The 27,497-nt window shown below is 47.3% G+C and overlaps 1 protein-coding gene across 8 annotated transcripts; it reads right to left on the reverse strand.

The window, feature by feature from the left end:
• Positions 1-2,467: 2,467 nt before the first annotated feature.
• GLYCTK (glycerate kinase) lies at positions 2,468-27,328 on the reverse strand. 8 transcript variants are annotated; one of them, XR_014521987.1, is made up of 6 exons: positions 27,285-27,328; positions 16,154-16,560; positions 14,885-15,036; positions 6,959-7,134; positions 2,887-4,487; positions 2,468-2,641 (listed from the first exon to the last, which is right to left on the reverse strand). XR_014521987.1 is itself a non-coding variant. In XM_083486844.1 (5 exons), the coding sequence occupies exons 2-5, from the start codon at positions 16,528-16,530 to the stop codon at positions 3,582-3,584; spliced, it is 1,611 nt and encodes a 536-aa protein (XP_083342970.1). In that variant the 5' UTR covers positions 16,531-16,560; positions 27,285-27,317; the 3' UTR covers positions 2,468-3,581. The 8 variants fall into 8 exon arrangements, 5 of the variants coding, with proteins under 5 accessions (XP_083342970.1, XP_083342968.1, XP_083342966.1 ...); XR_014521988.1 differs by lacking the exon at positions 27,285-27,328 and adding an exon at positions 26,992-27,202; XR_014521989.1 differs by lacking the exon at positions 27,285-27,328 and adding an exon at positions 16,668-16,723.
• Between the last annotated feature and the right edge of the window lie 169 nt (positions 27,329-27,497).

The following is a 27,497-nucleotide window of genomic DNA, read 5'->3' on the forward strand; positions in this document are numbered from 1 at the left end:
GTTGTGAGCTCTCCCAGGCTCACAACCTGCAAGGATCACACACCCTGTCCCACATGCCAGAAGGATTGCTCTGGCTACATGCGTCGTGAGCCATTCTCATAATCTAGCTAAATGTGCCACTTGATTGTAAACCGCAACGATAAAACCAAGCAGCTTCCCTTCTTACTGTGATCTCCAAGCTATGGGGATTTCTTTGAGGAAATCAAGTTTGAAGTTCTTCTCCCCGTATTCTGTCCATATGGAATTCATGTGATACACAACCTCTTGGGATGCTTCCCCACTCTTACAAGGGCACTCTAAATCCTGTTGGGATTCAGTCTTACATCTTGTCCTTTCATGCGCTAAACCACAGAAGCAGCCTCCAATTGAGATACCTATCTGCATGCCTTTGATGCAAAGAACTTCCTCCCTGTAAGTATTCCCACAATGCAGGGTGGCCTAACTTTTAATACCAACTGGGCCACAAGAGGACTTCAGTATAGAACCCACAAGCCACACACTGCTTTCTTGTGCGGGGCAGGGAGGAGCAAGACCGAAATTTTATGCCCCCACAGCACTCATGCTGCCTTCACAAAGCCTTTTAAGCAAGGAACTGGGCTTGGGAAGGAGGCTTGAGACTCTTGACAGGGTCCTAGAGCCCTCCCACCTCCTTCCCAAAGCTGGGAAAGCGCTAACTAGCTTTGGGAAGAAGACGGGAGGACTCTAGGACCCTGGCCTAGCACCGCTTTACCTGGCTTTGGGAAAGCAGTGTTGTCCAAGGTTGGGGGGCACGAAAAAGGCCTTGAGGACTGCATGCAGCCCTTGGGCCGTGTGTTGGATTACCCTTCCATAATGGTAAAGCTTTTCTGCCTACAAGCCTTCTTAAGCTGCCACACACAGATGTCCCTGCTGTAATGCAAGCTGAACTTCTGGCTGGGATGGGATTACTAACCTCAGGTATAAAATAAACCTGATTATGCTCCCTTATTTAATGCTGTCTTAGCTAGAAACCAATGTTTTTACCCTGCTGTTTTACATATTGTAAACAATTATCAACCTTGTTTAAATGTATCCTTTTCTGAACTGGCTGGATTTTGTCAGACCAAGTCACCCAAGAACTGAGTGAGAAGATATAGTGTGTGGGGAGTACCTTTCAGACATTTGCACAGCTGTGTGGAAATATTTTCATGAGCACCACCCGTGCAGCTGGGTTTTAACAACCTACCCATGCTCAGAAAGCCAAAAGTCTTTTTTTTAATCAGAGGTGGCAGATATAGATTTCAGCAGGTGGTAGCAATGATTTGGAAGCATTTTAGAATGAGTAGTAAAGTTGGAGTAACTAAGACAATGATCCTCTGCATTTTCATGTGTAGACTAAGTGACACTAGGATCATTTTGGGTCTTGCTTCCAAGTAAATATGCTGAGGAATGGGTTGCAGTACTAATTTATCAACCACGCTGGGGAAAGGGATCACACAGGAGCAAAATCCAGGTCCATGACAATGACCCATTCACATAACCCCCATTATATTATGTGACAAAATATGATGAAAGACTGGTTTTGTTCATTGTTTTGTTCAAGTGGACATGCAAACCTGGCTGGTGACACTCGAATAAAAGCCTGCATTTTGCAGCGCAGCAAATTGGGATCAGGACGGTTGCCTCTGCAGGCTTTCTTGCTTTTGTTCTGTGGGATTAGAGGAGTTAATCAGAGTGACAGTGACTTCTGACTTTATACTGTTAAAAAGGTCACAAACTTGAGGCTGCATTGTTTTTTCTGGCCAGCATGCGAAACAATACATGGGAGAGCTTGCAGCATTCGTGTAGCACAGTGCATTCCGCCATGAAATATCAACCAGGAAGAAAATGCCATCTCAAAAGGGTGAGCAAAAGGTCACAGGGTCAGGTTACATTTGTGCTGGTACATCTGGACTATTCATCATGCCATTCTTCCCATAACAGGTGATGACACTCTCCCACTTCAATGTTAGTAATGGCTCCAAGATCAATAGCTAAAATGCATATGCTCCCTGAATCTGGTCAATTAGATTCCCAGTTCCAAGCTCTTGTCAAGGACCCAGAGGCCGGGCTGTGGAAACCTCTGACTGTCAGATCCAGGCTGGGGAAACTTAACACAGTAGGCTAACCCTGCTGACACCCCCATGCAGGGAATCCTAAGAAAAATGCTTATTTGGGAAATGCAAAACAAAGCCAAGCATATTACAAAATAAAGGAACACGGGACAATGTCTCCCACCTCACTACACCAATTTTGCTTTAGTGATGGTAAATACAACAAATTCAGGGCCAGTGCATGAAATTAAGAAGTTACAATATATCAACATCACTAAATTGAAATGCTTTCTTCTTCAGAGTTTCAAATGGCTTGTGTCTATAGTCACGAGTTGCTCAGTTGTCATGCAAAATGTGAAGACAAAAAGTCAGAGGTAATCCCTCTTATAGAAAGAAGAACTTCATAACCGTGTGAGTTAATTGGCAAATATATTTCTTTTATTTCATAATGGGCAGTGCATTAGACATGGGTGACTGCGAGAGAGGGAGCATGAAAGGCAGTTTTCCTGTTAAAAAGAAGAAGGTATCACTTAGTAGGTGGTGTCTGGGTAGGATGTTTAGCCTACAGCAGACTTAAACTGATGTGGAATCTATAGTACAGTGGAACCTCGGGTTAAATACTTAATTCCTTCCGGAGGTCTGTTCTTAACCTGAAACTCTTCTTAACCTGAAGCACCACTTTAGCTAATGGGGCCTCCTGCGGCCGCCGCGCTGCCAGAGCAAGATTTCTGTTCTCATCCTGAAGCAAAATTCTTAACCCAAGGTACTATTTCTGGGTTAGCGGAGTCCGTAACCTGAAGCGTCTGTAACCTGAAGCGTATGTAACCTGAGGTACCACTGTACATACATGAAACAGAAGACAGATCTGATACAGTGATCCTTTTTCTGCTCCCCTCTTCTTTCAGTCGGTCTTTTTTGGAGTGAGGAGTGTTCCTAATGGAAGTACTACATAGCTGGTTTATTTTTTTCTCCTGTTCTGGGAGTGAGTCAGGGGAATGGGAGGGCAGCTCCAAAGCCTTTCCCAACCCCAGTCCCAGAATGCTCCCTTTTTTGGCCTCTCCATCAGAGCACCGGTGGCAGAAGAGAAACAGCAGCAGACCCTTCCGTGGTGGCTGGGATGGGAGTGTGGAGTATCTGCAGAATCCTATGGCAAGGTCTTACTACTACCAGCAACTGCGCTGCAGTGTCCTTCACTAACTAGCTTCTGGATCAAATGCAAGAGACGCTTCACACAGAGTGCATTTATCCAATTAAAGCATTCATCCTCTTTTAAAAAATCAATTAAAAGATACTTAAAAAAAAAAACCTATCAGGAGAAAAAAATTATGTTAGTAGTCTTAAACCAGGAGGTGCTAATGCAACCAGGATTATGATTATTTTTTGCCTTGGAAACATCTACCATGTGTCTAATTGCAACCTTTGGAATCTGACACTGACAGTCTGGGCAGCAAGGCTCCCTGCTTCATGCAGCCTAGACTTGCCCATAGTTCTTCCTTTGTAGTAAGAAGAATCTGAATGTCTGGTGCATCGCTAACCACCTCTAGCTCTGATTAAAACAGCATGAACGTCCATGACATTTGTGCCTGTCAGGCTCGTCATCAAAAGGTGGCGCCCTCTTTGGAACTCGGTGAAGAATGTGTATGAATCATTATTGCTCAGAAAACTTTCCACGTTGAAGCCTTCCTGCTCAGCCTCACGCACCAGCTCCTGGCTGCTGAAGGCCCCGGCAGCCTCTGTCGGCCCATCTTGCCCGTCAGTTCCGCCACTCAGGAACATGACTTCGTATTTCTCCAGAAAGCTGCCAGCCTCCGTGGAGTTGGCTCTGTGCAGCTCCAAAGCCACTCGCAGAGCCAGCTCTTGGTTCCGTCCCCCCTTCCCACTTCCTCGAAGCTGCACGGTGGTTTCTCCCCCAGCCAGAAGGCAAACGGGTCTTCCTGCTTGGGATTCTTGCAAAGCTTTCAAAGCGTCCGTACAGTTCAAGCCCGGGATCGCCAGCTGTGCTTCCAGGCCAGAGAGTGCTGCTTCCACCTCGCCTTTCAAAAGGCCGGTCTGGGCACCTCTCGCGGTGCTCAGGCAAATGAGCTGAATCAACAGGCTGTAGAGATGAGCCACTGTGCCGACCTCCCCACACACGGCGTCACTCAGAACCAGAGTTAAGTAACCCAGCTCCTCTGCCTGGCCCCGGGCTTCCTCCAAAGCTAACCTGTTCGAGCCAATGACAACGTTGAAGACGTGGGAATAGTCTTTGGGAGTGTTATGCCCCGTGGCAGAGCCAGACAGCACGGTCTGCACCGACTGCGGCAAGGTGTCCAGCATGTTGTATCTGGTCAATATGTGAAAACAGTCCTGGGTGCCGTGGGAACTGGCAACAGTGGGGCCGCTTGCAATGATGTCCAAAGGATCCCCAATGACATCAGAGAGGATGAGGCTCAATACCTAGAAGCAAGAAGGGCAGGAATGGCTCATTAACATTCCACTGTGTCTGCTATGAATTTGAGTCTTAACTGCAAGAGGAGAAGGAGGAGGGTGTGATCCTCCATGCATGCTGATCACACGGGGACTGCAAGATCGTGCGATGACTTGCACAGGGTGAAACAGCCCACAGAGGGGGCTTCGCATCCCCTCATAACACTTTGGGAGCAACTGGTTTCAGAGCAGGCACTTTATAGATTCAGCTGTAAGTCAAAGAGCCTGCAATCCTAACCAAACGACGCAGAAAGTCAACCCTGCTGAACTCTAGAGGATTTATGCTGAGGATTAGGGCTGCAATGTTTAAATAGATTCATGCGTACTTATAAAAACCGCAGATAGCAAGCACCGTCTTTGAAACAAGGCATTTCTCCCTTTAGGGAATGCTTCTGAGATGACGCCTTCTGCAGCACGTGTGCATTGCCTAAATACAAAGTATACTTGAGAGCTGTGCGCAGATTAACGTAATAAATTAATTTGGCGTTTCTCAACGTGGAGGCCACAGCACTGTTTCAGATGGGCTGCCCTGTCCCCATCCCTCCCAGGAAGTTGGAGGTACTGCCATGAGCTGGCTGCCTTTCTCTGCTTACCACTGCAGCTGCACCAAGGGAGGGGGGCGAGGGGAAGCAAATGGCTGGAGCTACCTTATCATCAAGCATCCTTACTGACCAAGGAGCAGCCAGCAGCCTCTTTCTCCTCCTCCTGGCCCAGGTGGAAGACAGATATTGCCAGCAGCTGCTGCTCCAGTCCAGCAGTCAAGCTTCTTCTTTACCATCACCCTTGGCTAGCATGCTGCTCCTGCAGGACTGCTTGCCCCCCAGGACTTCACTCTCCAGGGGAGCTGGGCCCAAAGGAAATGCCTTTTGAATCCCACTGTTGCTGCTGTAGGAGGAAGTGTTTAACAGTGTTGGTATCAAGGCATAGGCTGTGCAGGTACCAGCAGTGGCAGTGAGTCCTGCAGAAGAAGGCATCACAGCAGCAGAGAGTGAGGGGGGAAAGGAGGCAGTGAGAAAGCTAGATGAGGAGGAGAAGGGCTTCTCGGTATGTAGAAAGACTCTTGATCAGGGTTCATCCTATTAAAACAAATGTCTACAATCATTCACATTCATTTATCCTGCATGTCTTCTGCAAAAATTGGAAGTGAATGACCCAGCCATGTCTTTAAACACTGCACTGAATACATCAGCCGTGCCACTGGTGAGCAACTGCATCTGAAAATGACTCCAAGAGTAGCAATCTCTTTCCCACCACTCTGACAGAATTGATTTCTGCCCTTCGCTTTTCTTTGAGAAACAGCTGACCCTTCCCAGTCCATGATTAAAAAAACATATATTAATGTATAAGACTTCTGGAGTTGTTAAATATTAAAAGTATTCTACCCTCCCTGCCTCTTACCCCCAACCAACTATGTGCAAATTGTGTGAAATGTGAATTAAGAACTAGGCATATACCTAATTAATTCACATAATCCACAACTGCTGTATAAACTGGGATTTTGATTGGATACTTGGGGATTTTTAGCACAGAATTCCATTATCCTGCTAAAGTGGTCTGTTCAATAAAGAGACCATAATCTATTGCTTCTTTTGCATTCATTCATTTAAAAAAGAAACTTCAGAGCTCTCGTGGTTATGCAAAGGCAGTGTAAAAAATATGGAAGAATCCTCTGGTAATGGCTTCAGAGCTTAAAAAAAAAGGTTTCACCAAGGTTGGGCTTCTACTAATTTCCAGAGGGGCACTTTTTTTAGGGATTGGGAGACAACATGGTACACTCCAATTGCTGCTGGACTACATCTCCCATCACCCCTGACCTTAGGCCATGAGGACTTCAACTGATTGGAAGTTGGGAGTCCAGCAACGACTGAAAGGCACCACGTTAGCTTGTCCTACTTTAGTGGTTTTTAAATACCCTATTGCCTTTCCATTTCCCCACCATCCTCCTTCCTTTCCAAGCTCAGCCTCACTCCTGCACTAACAAAGGGAAAGGGGGGAAAACAAGAAAAGCAGACATATTTTAAAAAGACTTCCTCTCTGATTTGTGTGTGTGATTACATAGTTCATTCCTGGTGTGTTATCTGGGGCTTACCACTTCACTGTCCCCACAGTCTTGAGCACAATCCGGAAGCAGATCTCTCATGAGTGCTAAGCAGACAGATGTTGGTCAGCTTTCAAGGTCAGTAGCCCACCATTCTTCAGATGCTTTTTGACTACCTGCCATCTTCTCTTCAGCTTCACTGAAACTGAGCTGACCAAGTTTATGCTCACTGATGTTAAGGAGGGCAAAGCAGCAACATAAACAGCAAACAAACAACTTGCCCACTCCTTCTGCACTTCAAGTCTATCCATGCCACCCACATCTGACCTAGAGTTACAAAAGATTTTCCTTTCTAAATGTTCACAGAGTTGCTGGGCAAAGTCAGACAGCATCTCATACCCACCTGGGCAGGATAGGCAGCCTGTGCCAGCCCCCCACCTTTCAACAAGGAGAGGGCCTTTCGGATGGTGTTCAGCTCGTGAATGGTAGCTCCCTTTGAAGCAAGTAACCTGGTGATGGTTTCCTTCTCTTCCAGGGTGACTGGCGGGATGGGCGCAGGTAAAAGTGCCGACCCTCCTCCTAAAATGCAGGAGAACTTCACAGTCAGTACATTTTTACACAGCAGGGCTCCTTCTCATGACCACACACAGAGCAGTCCTGTATCAGAAAGAGAGCAATGGAGACATTTTGCAGGCAGCTTTCCCCTTTCCCTTGCACTGGAAGCATATTTTTTCCCTAATTCTTTTTCAGCTGCACGCATAGCTTATTGGAATGACAACTGGGAGTGCTTTTTACCAAGTGGCTGAAGCAGAGATTCACATAAAGACTCCTGAATGCATTAGTCTTCCTTCTCGAACATACATCACTGTTTCATCAACGACTCAGTACAGTTCTGAACCTGTAAAATCACAGCATAAGTAACTCCAGCAACTAATGGAGAAACTGTAAAAGACTGGACAGGCTCTTTGTCCTTCAGCTGATATCAAAGGAAGGTGTTTAAATATGAATGTCAAGACAATCAGTTTTGTAATGTGTAAGAAAGGAAAGGGTTTGGGAAATGATAGCGGTAGCAATATAGTCTGAAGGGCAGAGGGATCGCTATGGTGAGTGGTGTTTGACAGGAATCTGCAGAAAGATTGTCCGGGGGGAACAGGAGTGCGCAGCGGGGGAGAAACAGGAAAGAAAAGATGAGAAAGTGAATGAGAAACAAAATTGCTGCTTTCAGGGATAAGGAACAAGGAGGCAGAGGCTGAAAGTGAATGGGGGGAAAAAGGAGGGAGATACAGGAACACTGGTATAACAAAGGTGGGGGGGGGGAGGCTGGAATGAGAGAAGAAGTCAAGGATCAAAAAGAGAAGACAAAAAAGGTGATGGATGATACAGGTCATTGTGAAGAGGAGTCTTCCAATGAGACAAACGGGAACCTTCATTCAAAAGTGTGATGGAAAGATATCTAACATTTGTAACACCACCAGAAAAAAGATGAGCCTTCTCCACGTACTCTTTGGATAGCTTAACCCACTGCTGACCTGGAATCTGTAGAGGACTTTCCTATGCATTCCTATGCATCCTGTCACTCAGCCAAAATATGTGGCAGGAGGGGGGAAAGACTGAGGAAGACAGCTGGAAGGCAAAAGGATTTGGGGTGTCCTAGGTCCCAGAGATGATGAGGCATGTTTTAGTGATGAATAGAAGTCAGCAAAAGCATTCTAAAAGAGAACTTTTGTTTTTTGATTTGGGAGTTTTTTTGTGTGGGAGGAGATGCAAAGCTGTTTTAAAGAAGCTGAACTGACCGTCTTTGAAAGAACTGGTTTGCTAAACAAGCGGCGAGAACATTTGCACAAACATATTGGTAAAAAGGATGGCGGGAGTGTCCACATCTCTGACCTCCTTTGTAGCCACGAGCAGGGCTCATTTCCTGTGCTGCCGCCTTTCCATTTCTTTCTCTGTAAGTCAGGTGGAACTAAACGATGGCCCTCCAGATGTTGTTGGACTCCAACCCTGAGCAACATCTGGAAGGCCAAAAGTTAGCCACCCATGAGGCAAACCAAGGCAGCCAAGCACCACCATCTGCTGACAATTCTTCAGTACCACCAGCTCCATGTGATCAGACGAGGATGGAGGAGGCTAGCTCAGCTATGAAGCTCAATGGGGGGACTTGAGTTAGTCACTCCCTCACCCTAACCTGTTGCGAGGATAAATGCGAGTGGGGAAAAATGATGTCTGTTTCCCTCAGCTTCTTGGAGGAAAGGTAGGATATAAATGCTATCAAGCAAGCAAGCAAGCCAGATACCATTTTCTCCATGTCCCAGTAGATAGGAGGGAACCCTGCTCTACATAGGTGTGGTTGCATCTTATTCTTGCCCCTTGCTTCTCTTTCAAGCCAGACCAAACCTAGTTCAGGAAAGACTTGAGAAAAGAAAAAGGATCCCAGACAAGGTTGTCAAACATAAGGCTGGGGGCTTTATTAGACTTCTTGTGGTCTTCAGCGTGGCCTGCAGCATCCCTACCACACTCCACACAAATTATTCATCCAAGACTCTAGGGCTAGGGAGCAACACTCCTGCCAGGGCAAGTGGCTGCTACCACATGTGCGTTACATCAGCCTCTTCCACTATTCCCTTTAAATTAGCAGCTCAGATGTCAGGGAGGGTGACGTGTACAGGAGAGTGCACACGCATGAAGCAGAACCGAGTGCAGAACGGACAGCTTGCTGGCATTTGCAGCTGAGAAGCAAGGGTGAGGAATAGGCAGCAGTGGCCCACAGAGAAATCTGCAGAAAAGGAGTCGGGGGACAACAGGGATATTTAGACAGGCAAGGTGGCAGGGGGGTGGGTCTTGGAAAAGGGTTGCTGGGTGCTGAAGTCTGGTTTAAGGAATTCCAACTGGGGGCAGTGCTTGCAAAGAGATTTTGTTATGCAAGATGGAGTGGGAAGGAAACTGGTGCTAGACGGCAGACAGTATTTTTAGAAGTTAACCAGCAGACCTGCTACTCCCCATGCATTAGAGTAGGGGACTGTTCAGTGGATGGTTATGGCTCCTGGGAACCTGCCAGAGGGTAGAGAGTTTTGCCCTGTAATCTGTTTGAATTTGCCACCCCTGTTTTACAGAAGGGAGCAGTTTGCCAGGAGAGAACGAGCAAAAGTAACACTTGCAATGCAGAGCAATCTTCGTTGTTTTATTGACCTCGTTCATAGTGAAGAGTGCTTAAAAAACAGCACCAGGCTATGCAAAATAGAGAAATGAAGTGAACTGCAGATAAAAGCTTGTGGCAAGTGACACAAGGAGACGGGAAAGGGAGGAAAGAAAAATAGCTCAAGCACCAGACGTATTTGCAGCCCGTGTGACGGATGTGCGATCACAACTAAAAGGACAACCACAGAGAGATATGATCAAGAGGATTGTGAAAAGAGTAGAGGGCAATCTTGTACCGGAGGCAGCTCAAAAAGCTACCATTAAATGATAAATGCTCTGAGATTTGAGACACAACATCTGGCAAGTATGACAAACCAGAGAAACAACTAAGAAGGCATGACATTTCTTCAGTCACCAGCAATCCAGTCAAGAGTAGCCAGAGAAGGGAGTGTTCTCTTAAATGGCAGTTTTTGAACCAGCTTCCAAAAACACAGAGCTGGCTACAGTAGGCTTTGAGGGTCTAGAACTCTTGCCAATAAAAAGGTAGCCAAAGGGCAAGGAGATTCCCATCATACAACCCTTTCATTCAGGTAGATCTATTTTTGGATGGTAGAATCCTCTCTCCCAAGCATGGCAGATTGCTTGTACACTGTGAAATGGAGGGATCCAGCTGCCAGGAACCCACAGTGGATAATGAAGAATTTAGCTCCCTGTTGAGTTGATTATGGAAACACTGAGGGATGGGAACATTTGTATGTATTTGTATGCATGCATGTATGTATGAAATGCATGCATTTTCCATGGTAAGAATCAGTGGATGTTTCTGCACATGAGCAGTGAGAATATTTTGGAGGCCATATTCTCAGGATAAGAACGGTTTCAGCTTAAGAACGGCCCTCCGGAACAAATTAAGTTCGTAACCAGAGGTACCACTGTAATAGCATATAGCAGACGTCAGCGCTTAAAATAAATAACTTACTGCACTAGTATCAAGTATGTACAGCTATACAAACTTAGCTGAAATGCATTCTGAATGATGCACAGAAAAATTGCTTCTTGTTCTATCCTTCTTTTGCCCCTGCTCATCCATATCTGTACCAGCTTTGCATTACCACAAATTTCGCATCTACAGTGGTGCCTCGCAAGACGAAATTAATTCGTTCCACAAGTTCTTTCTTCTTGCGAGTTTTTCGTCTTGCGAAGCACGGTTTCCCATAGGAATGCATTGAAAATCAATTAATGCGTTCCTAGGGAAACCGCCTTCAGACCAGGTCCGGGGACAGTCTGTCCCCCGACCTCTTCTGAAGGCTGGGGGGGGGGGGAACAAGGGCTTTTCTTCCCACCCCCAGCCTTCAGAAGGCTGTTCTGAAGGCTGGTGGTGGGAAGAAAAGCCCTTCTTCCCACCTTCCGCCCCGCAAGCTCCGGAGACATGAGGCCTTTGCTGCCGAGCGCCAGCATTTTAAAAACCCCTGCTGTCCCGGGGCGATTTTAAAATGCTGGCGGGCGGGAGCGAAGTCTCTGCTGTCCCGGGGAGATTTTAAAATGCTGTGGGTCGGGAATGAACGCTTCGCTGCCGACCCCCAGCATTTTAAAATCTCCCCGGGATAGCAGAGAAGTCTCTGCTGTCCCGGGGAGATTTTAAAATGCTGGCGGGCTCCTGCCATAGGCGCGCGTCACCTCTCTAGCCGGGGGAGGGTCACAGGGGGCTGCTTTAGCCCCGCGCGCCCTCTCCCAGCTGGAGAGGTAACGTGCGCCTATGGAGGCTCCTGCCATAGGAGCGCGTCACCTCTCCAGCTGGGAGAGCGCGCGCGGGGCTAAAGCAGCCCCCTGCGACCCTCTCCCGGCTGGAGAGGTGACGCGCGCCTATGGCAGGAGCCTCCATAGGTGCGGGTCACCTCTCCAGCTGTTAGAGGGCGCGCGGGGCTAAAGCAGCCCCCTGCGACCCTCTCCCGGCTGGAGAGGTGACGCGCGCCTATGGCAGGAGCCTCCATAGGTGCGGGTCACCTCTCCAGCTGTTAGAGGGCGCGCGGGGCTAAAGCAGCCCCCTGCGACCCTCCCCCGGCTGGAGAGGTGACGCGCGCCTATGGCAGGAGCCTCCATAGGCGCGCGTCACCTCTCCAGCTGGGAGAGCGTGCGCGGGGCTAAAGCAGCCCCCTGCGACCCTCTCCTGGCTGGAGAGGTGACGCGCGCCTATGGCAGGAGCCTCCATAGGCGCGGGTCACCTCTCCAGCTGGGAGAGGGCGCGCGGGGCTAAAGCAGCCCCCTGCGACCCTCTCCTGGCTGGAGAGGTGACGCGTGCCTATGGCAGGAGCCCGCCAGCATTTTAAAATCTCCCCGGGACAGCAGAGACTTCTCTGCTGTCCCGGGGAGATTTTAAAATGCTGGGGGTCGGCAGCGAATGCTTCGCTCCCGCCCGCCAGCATTTTAAGATCGCCCGGGGCAGCGGAGAAGTCTCCGCTGTCCCGGGAAGGCAGGCGGGGGGGAGCAAAGACTTTTGCGCCCCGCCAGCCTCCAGAAGAGGTCCAGGACCACTTCTGAAGGCCGGCTGTGGGCGAAAGTCTTTGCTCCCGACCGCCAGCAATTTAAAACAGGTCCCCGGAGATTTCCCTATGGGCTTTCGTCTTGCGAAGCAAGCCCATAGGGAAATTCGTCTTGCGAAGCGCCTCCAAAACAGAAAACCCTTTCGTCTTGCGGGTTTTCCGTCTTGCGAGGCATTCGTCTTGCGGGGTACCACTGTATAACGGTGGCAGACACAGTAGGCGTAGGTCTACAATCTGAAAAAGTTCATATGGGGAAAGCAGGTATAGCAGTTCTGCTGAGCCATATAAGATTTTAAAGGTCAAAACTAGCTCTTTGAATTGCACCCAGAAAAAAACAACAACAACCTGGCAGTCAGTACAGTTGAGTCAGAATCGGTGCAATATGCTCATGCCCTCCTAGTTACCAATTTTGCTGCTGCATTCTGCACTAGCTTTTGTACCACCTTCAAAGGCAGCTCTGTGTACGATGCACTGCAGTAGTTGAACCTGGAGGCTACCAGAGCATACACAGCATAAGCCAGGCTACTCTCACTCACGTAGTGTCACAGCTAGCAGAAGACGCTGCACACCACTAAGGCCAATTGTCCCTCCAATGACAGTGCTGGATCCAAAAATAACTCAGGGCTGCACATTTGTTTCTTTAAGGGAAATGTAACCTCATAAACAACTGGATGCATTCCACTCATCAAGACAGAGGAAGTGTCCACTAACAGACTTATCTAGATTGAGCTTCAGTTTGCTGGCTCTCATCTAGTCCATTACCAAGGCCAGCACATTCACTGCCACACCTACGGGGGGTGGGGGCAGAGTTGCATGTCATCAGCATCCGGACAACAGCATGGGGGGGGATAAAAGCAAACCATGTAAAACTCACATCGGAGGCTTCATGGGTCTGAAAAACATCCCCCAAGCACCAATTCCTGAAACTGGCCATCCAAGCAGAGACAATAAGGAAGCCATAGTTAATGGAATCGGAAACTGTCAGGAAATCAAGGAGTCAACATGGACACACTCCCCCTGCCTCCCTCCCAAATGTAGGGGAACCTACAGGCAACCAAGGCAGTTTCAGTGCCAAAAGCAAGCCTGAACCTTGATTGAAACTGACCTAGGAAACCAGTGTCATCCAAGATATGACTGAAGTCCCAGGACAACTTCTTAGGCCAGCTTCCATCTACAGGCCAGTAACACAATCTGTGGGTGAATCACAGAATTGCAGAGTTGGAAGGGACCCCGAGGGTCATCTACTCCAACCCCTTGCAATGCAGGAATCCTGCCCACAGCCATCCCTGTTTGGGCTCGAACCACCAACCTTCTGGTTAACAGCCAGACCCATTAACCCACTGCACCACACTCAGCATGCAGCAATACAACAATCCATATAATATTGAAAAGCTACAGGCTTCCTGTTCTGATATCACCTAAGCTCCTTGTCAAAAGGCAAGTTTCATGACAGCACACCAAATGCAAAAAATAAATACAGAATATTTCATTTTCTTCTCAACTCATTCAGAGCAGCTTCCAGACAAGTTTCTTTAACCCTACTCTATGTAGGCTCAGTGGCCCCTGCCAAATCCACAGCACTTTAGAAGATCATTGCTTTTGCGTTTTCTGGTGCAGGGCTGCCATCTCCTGGAGAAAGCGTACCTTGCCACCTCAAAGTGCATGCGAGTCTTGTGAGAAACAGAGGCAAGAGTGGTGCTTTGAGAGAGCCAGGAAACATCAGTGCAAGAACAGGGATCTAACACAGAGATTAATCGCCAAGTGAGACCCACAGATCTCAAACTACTTAACAAGAAAGGTGAGGCAGGAAGACTGAAACAGAGAAAGAAAGAGAACAACTGATGAAGATCACATAGCAAAATATATTTCGGCAGAGTAATTTATTGATGCAGAGAACTTAAAACTAAATGTTAGCATTCCACATTACGCTTTCGTCCACTCCAGCAGGCACCATCAGGATTCCCAAAATGCAGCTTTCCTTGAGATGGAGAAACAGAGGACAGATGGCAGACAGGACTACCTGGGTCAACAGTGACACTGTTTCCAAAGCAAGCAGATAGAGAGAGGAGAGGAAAATGCAATTATCCTGCTTCTAGAAGAGCACATTCGAAGACACAAGCTACGAAGCTGCCAGCAGCGTGGGAGTCACACTGGGGAACAACTCTGAGCCACTTTACGCTCCAGTTCTGCTTTCTTTGCACAGACAAATTGACCTAGTTTGTTAGGTAAGCTTGTGCAGTGGCTTCTTCCCTTCACAAGTGGGAGGAAAAAATATATACAGTGGTGCCCCGCAAGACGAATGCCTCGCAAGACAAAAAACTCGCTAGACGAAAGGGTTTTTCGGTTTTTGCGTTGCTTCGCTAGACGAATTTCCCTATGGGCTTGCTTTGCAAGACAAAAACGTCTTGCGAGTTTGTTCGCTTTTTTCTTAAAGCCGCTTGAAGAGGCGCAGTTGCGACGGACCGTGCTTCGCAAGACGAAAAACATCGCAAGACGAAAAGACTCGCGGAACAAATTAATTTCGTCTTGCGAGGCACCACTGTATAAATCAGATCAGAAAAGGGGGAAAGAATGGTAAGGAAGCTAATGGAGGAAGGGAGGACAGGCTCTCTCTGTAAAACCCGAGTCCCTGTTCTGGAATCCCAAGGCATTACCTGAGATCAGCACCAGCAGAAGGTCCCCAGCTGTCAGGCCCTCGGCCAAATCCCGGATAGCGTTTGCTGCCTTCAGAGCTGCTCTGTCAGGAAGGTTGTGCTTAGCTCCTTCCATAACTTGGATGCGGCTCTGGGGCTTCAGCAACATTGCCCTGTAGGGGTTAACAAAAGATGAACAGGTTCTCTTCTGGCACATGCTTGGCCTACCATTGAAAACCCCTGCAAACAAAGAGCTACAGGGCAATTCCTTCTGAATGACTGTGAGATGCCATCATTTTAATAGATCCATTGCCCAGTAGGCTGACAGTTGCTCGGCTCTGAGGCCTGACAGTGTCATGCCCTCGAGAGCTAGGAGGTCCTAATGAATGAAATTACAGCCTGATTCCAGCTGAACAACCAACCAGGGTGATCAAAAGCAGGACAAACATAATCACTGCCAGACCTAAGATGTGGATGCACATGCGACAAAAAAGCAACAGAGGGCAGTATCCACCTAAACAGGTCTGCTAGTGCAAGCACTTTTAAACGCTCAATCAAAATTCCTCTCCCTCTCCTTTTGAGCAGCCCCTAAATATGTCCTGGGGGTTCTCCAACTCTCTGGATTTAGGGGGCACATAGGGAAAGGGGGGGACTTCTATTGTGCAGCTCAAAGTGCTTGCATTAATGGGGTTGTGAAGATGGAGAGGCTGCTATTCAGGCATAACAATCCATTCTGCAGGGACAAATGATCCCACAGCATTTCAGCTAAATGTGGCTGCTGTCTTGGATCTATCACAGATCTAGTTTTCCTAGGAAATACAGTACTCTAGGAAGCCCTAAGCAGCAAAACTGTAACACATCCCAAAAAACTACAACAGCCCTTTAACAACAAAACTAGGTAGGAGTTTAAAGTGGTTAGTCCACAGTAAGGAAAACGTCTGGAAAATTTCTCTCTAAAGGATCTACAGCGCACAACCAAAATGGTAGCATGGACTGTTGTTTGTAACAGGGACATTCCTCTACTGTCTACTGTTTTAAAAAGCCTCTGGGCCTGGGTTTAGATGGCAGATACTTCTGATAGTAAAGTGAAGACCAGATTGTTCAGTACACAACCAAGAGTGAGGAAGAAGTTACGTCAAGTCAGTAAGGGAGAACCTTGAGGCTGCTCCCCCAGGCCTGGTTGTGTATTTAAATCACCCTCCAACAGGGCCCTGCTTCCTCACACCCCGCTCTAGGATTGTTATTATTTTAACAAAACGTGGACTAGAAATGCCCTTAACAAACCAATACCTCCTTCCTGTGTGCTGCAGAGTTTCTTGGATGCCTTGAGGAACACTAATTACTCCTCGGACGAGGTAGTCTCCAAGGATGTCCTCTGCTGCAGCTGCCATGCCCAGGACAGCTTTCCCAAAGCCGACCAAATACAAGTTCCTCCTCAGTTCAAAAGGCTGACCGTGCAACACAAGCCTTGGGCATTCGCCTGGCTCCCAAACCAGGGCCCTTTTCAGCATAGGCCCCGGCAGGACTCTGGCAATAGCGCTGCGGAATAAATGAAGCCCATGCTCCTGGAGGGTCATGTTGGGGGAAGATGCCTCACGAGTGAAGCAAGCAGTGGAGCGCCAGAAAGTTCTGCCAACAACAGGCCAGCCCTTAAAGAGAGAGGCCATGACCCAAGTTGTTAACCAGCCGCAGTTTTCCTGCAACAAGGGACAGGGAAAATTAATATTTTGAGCCGCACTATGAAATCAGGGGGCGAGAAAAAGACGGAGGACAGGTGGTGGGTTTCTCTCCACTCCTAACTTACCCATCTTAAAGAAGCTCTGCATGTACTCTTGCCTCAGCCTCCACAACTGAAGAGCCTACTCACTACCCCCTGGGAAAGTCCAGAGGTCTTCTCGCCTACCCAATTTGATGGATCAAGTGAGGAAGTTAATAATTTACAGAGCAGGGCTTGCTTGAAAGTCATTTGCCTTCCATTAGGTAACTAGACAAACTAGATGAGGCAAGTTAAGCAGAACAGTATATTTAGAAAAGGACAGTATACCAAACTGCCTTCTCCCACACCAAAAGCAGAGTGGGGTAGACTGGAAGGCTACGAAGCCATTTCTCCGTGATGTTAGGGTTGCAAAGTAAGAAGCTGCAGTGACTAGCTAAGGAATGGAAAGGATTGAGCTAGCCAGGGAGCTCAGTCATTGGAGAATGAGGAAAACAACAAGGAACTTCAATGTCCCCACCCAGTTTTGATCTGTAACCACAGCTACTCTACAGTGACATAATGCTGGGGAAGGTAACTCAGCAGGGTCCAGAAGCCAAGAGTCACACATGGTGATAGAACAATGGAGTCTTCTTACACTGAAGCAGGGGTGAGGAAACTGTGGCCCACCAAATATTAATGGACTACAACTCCCACCGTTCTTGAGCACTGGCCACGCCAGCCGAGGCTGATGGGACTGGGAGCATGGGCAGACTTTGGTCTTTCAAATTTCAGTGGAGCCCTGTGCTAGGCCAAAATTTCACGTCCCTCTCTCTCCGCCTCTCGTTCTACTCATCATAGTTGCAATGCCCTGAAGCACCCCCAATGCTCAGCGCCCAGTGTGGTGGAACCAGTTGCACTGCCCAAAATCCACTTCCATTGGGAGTCCAACATCAGGAGGGTGGCAGGCTGCTTGCCCCTACACCAGGGGTCAGCAAACCTTTTCAGCAAGGGGCCAGTCCACTGTGCCTCAGACTTTGTGGGGGGCCGGACTATATTTTTTGGGGAAAATGAATGAATTCCTATGCCCCACAAATAACCCAGAGATGCATTTTAAATAAAAGCACACATTCTACATATGTGAAAACACCAGGCAGGCCCCACAAATAACCCAGAGATGCATTTTAAATAAAAGCACACATTCTACTTATGTGAAAACACCAAAAAGGCCCCACAAATAACCCAGAGATGCATTTTAAACAAAAGCACACATTCTACTTATGTGAAAACACCAGGCAGGCCCCACAAATAACCCAGAGGTGCATTTTAAACAAAAGCACACATTCTACTCATGTAAAAACACGCTGATTCCAGGACCGTCCGCGGGCCAGATTTAGAAGGCGGTTGGGCCAGATCTGGCCCCCAGGCCTTAGTTTGCCTACCCATGCCCTACACTAAAGGGTGCCTTTCAGAAGCAGATGAACTGTACTTCACCTCCTCCACTTGCCTGAGTTGTAGTTTCCTTGTCAGGAGGGAACAATAGTTTTGTGTTTCTTTTGTAGTATCCATCTGTAAATGAAGAGGTTGAACAGGTGGCAAAAAGACAGGCCCTGCTAGCTGCTAAGCAACAGAAGTCTCCAAAGGCAAGAAAAGCACTCCAGATTTCCCTCACCCAACGCTGTCTGGCAATAAATTCCAAAAACTAGATTCCGCCCCAACCCAAAAAAGAAATTCGTAAGTGCACCCGATTTTTAAAAATAGCAGCCTCCAGCCTGCACTTCAGGTACCTTGTGTACAGGGCAAAAGCACTGAGATATCATCCATAGACTGATGACACCCAATTCTGTCATCAGGCAATCTAGAAGCACCAGTGACAGTTCTGAAAACCAACGTCTGGAGGTCAGGGTTGAATGGATGATGACTAAATTGAGACAAGGCAATTACTATTTTGGTGTGGGATTCTCAGTGCTCTGAGGAGGCAAAAATGCTTCAGATAGGAAGGGGGGGGGAATACCGTTTACTGACTGGGCTTGCGTGTGGCCATGCTTCCTGACCTGGTATACCTCCTGGAATCTCAGGTTGCCGGTTTGGCAACAAGAGATTCCATCTGATATGTCAACTGAGCCCTCTCTTAGATACAGAGGATCTTGTCTATGTCACGTGTCCCTTTGTAACCTCCAGGACGGACAAGTACAACGTGCTTCACGTGCACTGCCCTTGAAGACTGTTTAGAAATTCAATTTCTTGCCAAGTGCACCAACTAGCTGTGTGTTCCCAAGGTATGGGAAACTGCCACACAAGGTCATACAAGGCTTTATAGGTTGAGAGCTATAAAGCCCTGTATGGTTCAGTTTCTTGGCTCCCACCAGCCACTTGGAAGTGAAATGCATGGTCTTTGAAGTCCGCCTGAAAGCAATTTGATTTGAACACAAACTGTTTTGCAAAGGGACTTCAAAGGCAATGTGTCTTAGCATCCACCAGCTGATAGGCAGCGAGACCTCACTCTGAAGCCAATTCCAAAGGGACCTCAAATGCAAGCCCTTTTTCAAGCTGTCACTTGTTGTCACGTGACTGAGAAGTGGGTGTTGTTCCACAGTGGATGGGGGAAGGAACGATCCTGCCAATCCCCCCTCTTGTTTAGACCTTTTACATCTTTTAGACTCAAGGCTAGCAAGACTCAATCAATTTCCACCAGCGCAGAGGGATGATGTGTATTCCAGCAGCATCCTGAAGGCACTGCTTTGGGTGACACAGAAGACCAGGGAGCTTTATCAATCTGCTAGGGGAGGAAAGAGGTGGGAGCAACAAGCAGAAGACCAGGTGCAAGAACAAGCAGAAGACAAGATGCAAACCTCTCAAGGTGCTAAAGGAACCAGCCTGCTTCATTTCCAAAAAGCAACCCACAAGACCTTTTACTAAGTAATGTCTGTAGAGAGGCACGTGCCTGTATTCAACCATTTTTTACTCAGAGCAGCTCATTCAAATCAAGAGACCTAAATGAGCCATGGCCATTAATTGCAGTGGGTCTACTCCAAATAAAAGTTAGCTGAAAACAACTGGACTCCTCTGCCCTGAGGAGTTTTTGCAAACCAACTTGCAACAGTGGAAAAGACCACAGAAGAAGGGAAGGGAAAGGACAAACAGGTGAGACAAAAGTAACAAGGGGCAAATGTCATGGAAGTCCCAGTGCATCAGCTTAGCCTTGTGATAATTTTGCTCCAAACTCTGGATGTGTGTGCTGTATTAGCTGTTTAAATCTATTGTTATCAGAGTGTACGTCTGTAGTATTTAGTCAGCTGCTTTGGTCTGCAAAAGGAAAACCAGGCTATAAACATGGAAAACCCTCATTTGCTAGCAGACCGAAAACGAGCACAGCTCACAGCTCCACTGACGTTTTCCCGCGGGGAAGTGAATGGCGCTTTCACAGCTGCCGCCCCTTTGCTTGTGTCTGCTACCGCTATTCCCTCATGAGCAAGAAAAGGAGCCACGGCAAAACTGAATTTAAGTTGCCTTGGAGAAAGGTTTGACTTTTTGGCAACGGCTCCAGCCAGGCCAGGCTGCAAACAAAGTTTCCTTGTTTTCCTGTTCCTTCATTTCCAACTTTGAAGCCTCTATTTGGAACGTAGTCCAGAAGCCCTCATAAATCTTGGCGGAGATCTGCTGAGAATTGCTTCTTCCGTGACAGGATTGCTTGGGGATTGTGAAGGGCTTAGATTAATCTCCTTTAAATGAAAACTTCATAAGCTGCCATTAATGAATAATGGTCCTAATCTGCATATTAATTTGAATAAATCATTTTGATATGTTCTTCTGAATGTTGCTTCTGACTATGGCTTGAGCTCCACTATACAAGACTGGAGATAGTTCCTACTTCCTTATTAAATCCACTGGAGGAGGTGTAAAGTGGTGTTCAAGTTAATTACAAATCAACGTACAAGCATATATTAACCGACATGATTCACTGTACCTGGAATTATATCTATATAATATCCATTAAATCACCAGAAAGAAACACAACATTCAATAATGAACACGGATTAGTCAACAGTATCTCCAAAATCAGTTTCTGGGCCACCAGCGCTGGTTGGAGAATTGTCTTTATCATGAGATGTCAATAACTTCTCTCAACCTGGTACCCTCCAGATGTTTTGGACAAGAATTCCCATCATTCCCACCCAGCATGCCCAGTGGCCAAGGATGACGCTGGAAGGCAGCAGGCTGGGAAAGGCTGCCCCAGAATTACGTTTGGCCCTCAGCTATTGCCATTTTGGTGCAAAATGCATTTAGGCATGCTAAGTTCTGAGCCCCAACTGACCAGTCACATACAAATAAGGAACCTGTCCTATGACTCAAGGGCAATAGCCTTAAATCAGGGTAGGCAAACTGGTAGCCCTCCAGTTGGTTGTGGCTCTCCCAACCATGACCATCCCCAGACAGCATGGCCAACCATTAGGCCATGCTAATGTAGTTCACCAACATCTGGAGAATCAGAGGTTTCCCCACCCTGCACTACATGTTAGTAGTTTGGGGCCCATTCGGAGACTGCTTTAGACTCCTAAATGGTGACCTTCATACAACTGGCTATTTGTACCTTTTCAAGGGTGCATTGACAAGGTATCTGATCAGACAACATCTCTCTCAGAGACTCTTGCCTCAGCACATGATCTGGCTTCCCTGAGAAGTTTAGGTGAGGTGAATGCCCCATCTATGATGGCTGCTTTTTATGTATTGGTTGCCACTTGAAGCTGTGGTAACGTCACAGTACACATATTTATCACATTACTTTTTTTTAGGTGTAAGTTTACAACCATGTACATACCACAATGTAAGATGTTACAATGGACCCTAAATATAAACCTCTGAAAAATTACAGGCCCCTGAAAACTGCCACCTGGTGATGAAAAGCAAGGAAGTCTGCAGAATTAATGTGAGGTAATGTAATCAGCATAGCTGGGCGGACTTAATTACAGGTTCACTCGCAGGGCATCGGGACCGGCAAAGGATGTAACCGATATGCAACCTTCTGTACCAAAGCTGCAACCTGAGATTCCAGGAGCTGCTGACATTGCTCCAAGGCTGTCACTCCCCCAAGCCCATGGAGAGTGATCCACTCTTCTCTGCAAGCCACTTCTCAGCTATCCCAGTCTTGACAATCCCAAAGCCCATTTTTTACCCCTTTACACTCCTACCCAACTCGCCTGCTTGCACAGAATTCAGATCTTGGCCTGCTCCTTCGCCCGAGATCCTTCACCTCTTCTGACTCAAATACCTGGGCTCATGTCCCTTTTCCAGAAAGTTACCTCCCCCAAGCGTATAAACACAGAGCTCGAGGAAACTGAAAAAGTGTTTGGTAAACTTCTCACACCCAGAAATATATTATTTCTGTTTTGTTTTTTCTTTTATGGAAAGATTTTCATGGATGTCATTTCTGCTATTACGAGGGAAACACAGGAAATGCCATGCCAGCACTGCGTACCGTGGCAATGTTCCTGAGGTTATGGGGAATGAAAAGTGGCAAGTTAGAATTTGGGGTGACAAAGACAATATTCTGGGTCATCATTTCCCACGTGGCTAGATGGGAAACGCTGCTGTATGAAGTTAGAGCCAGTGTTAGAAACTGAGATATGAACTGAGATATAAACCTAGCTTATGGGCGCAACAACAGAATGCCTAGGTGTACTTTTTTATAACAAGAATACAAAGCTGAAAATGAATGAAATGCAGCTAAAATACTATGTACATTGTTCCTCAGACCTTGTGGGGGGCTGGACTATATTTTTTGGGGGGGATGAACGAATTCCTACGCCCCACAAATAACCCAGAAATGCGTTTTAAATAAAAGGACACAGTCTACTCATGTAAAAACATGCTGATTCCCGGACCGTCTGCGGGCCAGATTTAGAAGGCGATTGGGCCACATCTGGCCCCCAGGCCTTAGTTTGCCTACCCATGGTCTAGTCCTTCTCTTGCCCACCCCCCTAATATTCTTAAGAGGGTCTCTTCTCCAGTCTTTAGAGAGTACCTGAAAGTGGGGAGGCAGAAAAAGGTCCTCCTCTCCTTCCACTCTGCAGTCTTAATCTGAAATCTTAAGCACAGTACTGTGCCCAGAGCTCAGAAACTGCTCGCGCTAATGAAATTCCCTGTCGCAAAATGCACCTAGAACAATGGGAGCTTTGAACATTGGTTAGAGTCACCTGGTTCCTACAGAACCAGACTATGGAAGCAGAATTACTGCCTAAGTGAAAGGGATGAAACGGCTGTCTCACTTACCAAGGAGCTAAAGCCATCATTCTGGCATGGACGCTTTTACTTCCCTTATACCTATATCTTGTTGAACTCTCTTCCTAGAGAAAAGAGCTGATCAAATTAGTGGCGACAACACCACCTTATTGTGCTTTCAGAGGATTTACCTTGAGTTACCATTTGTGCAGCAAAACAAAATATAAGACTTCTCATTAAGATTATTTAGGTTGCAACCTGCATCTATGCAGCTGGGAATAAGTCTTGGTTAACTCAATGGAACTTGCTTTTGAGTACAGTAGATGTATAGAGGATAGGTCTGTCAAAGTACAATCTGAGAGAAAGGCTTTGCCAACATTTCATTATGAAAAGATTAAACTTGCACAAGGCAAACTGTGCTTTTCACATGTGCCACAACATGCTATGAAGCAAGCTTCTACAAAATCAACCGAGTCATCCTGAGGCACCTTAAAGATTAACAAAAATATACATTTGCTAAAGTGCCCCTAGGCTTAATTTCTGGTTTTGTTTTGACAGATTAATGGAAATCACCTTCAAGAATTCATCACCATTTTTTACTTCAGTTAACCAGGAAGAAGATTAAAAACAAAGCACCTGAAATACTGTAAACAGAAAACATCCCTCAGCAAGGAACTGAGAGCAAAGCAAGATAATATGGGAGCAGCCCCAAATTTACATTTTTGTGTCAGTCATATCTAGGGGGTAAGAAAAAAGTGAGTTTCAATTGCTCAGGCAGTACATAGGTGTCAATTTTTCATATACTGTATGGGTGAGGAGAGCTCAACCCTGCCAGCCACCCCCATCTCACCATACTCTTGTTTCAAGCATGGAGAAGCTTTCTGTATTCTGAGCGAGGCTGGGATAAAAGTGCCTGCAGAGATGGAACACACAGTCACACAACAAGGACAGGGAAGAGAAGAACCTATCAGATGGAACTGTCACTATTTTTAATTCAGTTTGGGGTGAAGCACTTTATTTTACTTGACAACAAAGAAAGAATTTTCTCATTCACTTTCTTAAATGTGACTATTAGGGTCTTTGGAAAGCATTTTGATTAAGAAAATTATTCCCTCATTGACACAGTATCGTCTGTTCATTTAATTATACATGGGAACTTTTTCTTTTCTTGCCAATCATCCCTACACAAGCCTTGGTGTGACTAACAAAGACTGAATCACTTCTGTCCAAAGAAGAAGAATACGTTACCCAAAACATCTCCAAGCAGGATGGCGCTATCAGAATATGCATGCTAGCAACTAACAGTCCCACCTGACAGCAGTCAATCAGCCTAAGTAAGCAGCCATGATGTAAACAGGACCAAATGGTCACAGCTCACAGAGAAGTGTGCAGTAAAGTATTATAATTTATCCGCATGTATTAAGAGAAGTGGTCCCGTTCAGCCAGTCAGTGGGTGGAATGTAATGCAGTACTACGTTGGGCATGCGTGTGCAGAATGAGGTCTGCTCACGCAATGGGACTTTCCCCTCTCTCCTCCCCTGCACGCCCCCTAAACCTTTTCTGGGGGTTCCCCCAACTCTCCAGAGCAGATTTATGGGGTGCAGGGAGAGGGGTAATTCTAACACGTGAGCAAAGCTAACTCCTTCCTTTCATGCAACAACTTAGCTGAATCCCACCCAATCTCTCCAAGAAGGACAATCCAGAATCCCAGGTTTTATCTTATCTTTTATTTTTTTACTTTGGCAAACCCAGGGTTCCTCCAAGCATGCCGGTACCTTCTTGTTTCTTAGTGTCCCGCATTTTGGTGCCATTTCCAGTGGCACTCAGCACACTGAGTTCTTTATTAGAGGGAGCAACCATGCAAACGCTTGAGACAAAAATACACTATCATTTTTTATTATTATATTAATTTCTCTACCACCCTTCATCCAAGGATCACAGGGCAGTTTGCAATATAAAAACACACAAACACATACAGTGGTGCCCCGCAAGACGAATGCCTTGCAAGACGAAAAACTCCGTAGACGAAAGGGTTTTTCGGTTTTGCGTTGCTTCGCTAGACGAATTTCCCTATGGGCTTGCTTCGCAAGACGAAAACATCTTGCGCTTTTTTTTTAAAGCCGCTTGAAGAGGCGCAGTTGCGACGGACCGTGCTTCGCAAGACGAAAAACATCGCAAGATGAAAAGACTCGCGGAACGAATTATTTTCGTCTTGCGAGGCACCACTGTACCATAATATCAAACAAACAAAAGCAATCTCCTTCACCCAGTTTAAAAGGCTGTAGAATGTTTAATTAGCCAAAGGCCTAGGAGAAGAGAAATGTTTTTGCCTGGCACCTTAAAAAATGCAATGAAAGCACCACAAGTGGGGAGCAACTGCAAAAAAGGCTCATTGTCGTCTTGCCACCTTCCAAACGTATTGTGGAAGGGCACACACGAAGACACTAATGCGGCCATTCACATGAGCAGAGGGCACATACTTGGAAATGCATCTTTATTTCAAAAACGGCATATGAAGTAGTCTTGAAAATTGCAGAAATGTACAAAGACTTGGAAGTCAATCTCGTTCAGTGCTCTGCACAAAGGCAAAATCTCTCACGTTCAAAGTCGCAACTGATCAGCCAGTGTTATCCTATGAAAGTACACCCTAAGAAACCAACAAGAACAACTGCACTATCGGTAGCCACAAGACTTAGTCTCCGTTATGATTCCACTCGAGCTCGCCATCCCTCCCACAGCACTACTCCTTTTGTATATCACCTGGATTGCAGCTTGCTTTTTCTCAGAGGGACATACTGGGCAGGGAACATCGTGCATTAAGCATGTCCAACCTCTCAAGTGTGGGAGGAATGTTGGCAGAAACAAAGGAAGCTGCCTTACAGGAAGTCAGACCAGGGCTACATCTAGCTCAGCATTACATTTGCCAGAAACAGGGAACGCTCAGGCCCAGGAGCCAAATGCCAGCCTTTCTGATCTAGCCCTTGAGACTCTCTCCAGGCAACACACACTCCCAAGCCACACACCTCACCACCCCTCATTTTATAGAGAAATAGCCAAGAATTCCAAGATATCCATTACCTTTGATCTTTGAGGAAAGGCTGTAGCTCAGTGACTGGCACTCACAGCACTCTAGCAAAATGTGCTGCTTGGTCCAAAACAGGTTGGTGACCCATGGCTTAAACCAGGGGTAGGGAACCTAAGGCCTGTGGGCTGGATGCGGCCCAATTGCCTTCTCAATCCGGCCCACATACAGTCTGGGAATCAGCGTGTTTTTACATGACTAGAATGTGTGCTTTTATTTAAAATGCATCTCTGGGTTATTTGTGGGGCATAGGAATTCGTTCATATATTTTTTTCAAAATATAGTCCGGCCCACCACATGGTCTGAGGGACGGTGGACTGGCCCACAGCTGAAAAAGGTTGCTGACCCCTCGCTTAAACTAAATGGCACTTGCTCATTAGGCTTTCCGACAGAAGACCTTCACCATTCTACAGGGACTTTAAACTGGGAAACAGCATAAGCTTTGCCACTGAGTGAGAAACCTTTCTAATTATAATCTGAGCAGCCTCCCAAAACAGGCCTTCTGTGTGATTCTGCTGGAGGCACACTGGTGTCAGGATATGACTTCATAACTGGATGTGAGCCTCCAAACGCAGACCAAAATCGAACTATGGTTTTGGAGACACTTGTCTGATCTAGAATTGTGAAGGCCGGGGTGGGAAGGGCTCAGAAACATGGGGGAACCGCCTCTCCTATTTCTATTCTGATCCTAGACGGGTCACCCGTCATACTGCCAAGAGTGTCACACGCAGAGTTGCACGCCTGGGGTTATTTTCTTTTGCAAAGCGTCTCCCGCCCTGCCTGGCGGCTGTGTGTGGAGAATCTTCTACCGCCCGATCCCAGTTCTTAATTACTAGCAAGGCAATTACTGGCAAGGCCCAGATTAAAGTGTGCACGGTGGGGGAGGGGGCACTGCCAGAACCTGATTCTTCTACCGACACTGCAACTCGTGGGGCAGCCCCCCTTCCTCGCTTATTCTTATTTTTCTAATTTATATGCCGCTTAGTACCATAGCCTCTCAGGGGTGTACAATGAGGGTGCAGCAAGGATGCATGACGAAAACCTGCTAAAATTAACAGCGCGAGCTCGTCCTCGTGTTCCGCCGCTCCCCGTTTCCCGGGTTAAGAAGGCGGGACTCGCGAGACTTGGCTATACCTGAAGGCATCCTGAACCTCCCCACCGCAAGGTGAGCGGGGGCGGGGCTCTACACTCAACAGGGATTGGCTGGCTGCCCACAGAGGAGAACGTTCCCGCTCGACCGTTCTATCACGCGATTGGAACTGAGCGATTGGAAAGAGGCCGCGCACGAACGAGCCCGCCTCTTCACATCTAACTGGAATGCCGGCTCCCACAATGCACCGCTGCCGCTCCCCCCCCTCAAGCCGCCTCTCAGAGCGACTCGCTTGTATCCCATGAGCCACTGCTCTCCCCCTTTGCCGTCGGCGCACCTGCGCCTTTAAGGGTCGCCGCCTTCCGCCTTGCTTCCCTCCGCTGCCCCACAATTCCGCGCGGCGCGCTCCCCTCCTCCCCTCCCTCTCTTCTCGCAGGGCCCCCTGGAGCCGCAAAATGGCGGACACAATGAGTAGCCTCCGCCGCTGCTGCAACTGCCGCCGCCGCCTCCTCCTCCTGCCGCCCGCAGCTTGACTCGAGCCCGCCTGAGG

The sequence above is a fragment of the Podarcis liolepis genome, assembly GCF_965112155.1.
Source record: "Podarcis liolepis genome assembly, chromosome: 2".
Lineage (NCBI taxonomy): Eukaryota > Metazoa > Chordata > Lepidosauria > Squamata > Lacertidae > Podarcis > Podarcis liolepis.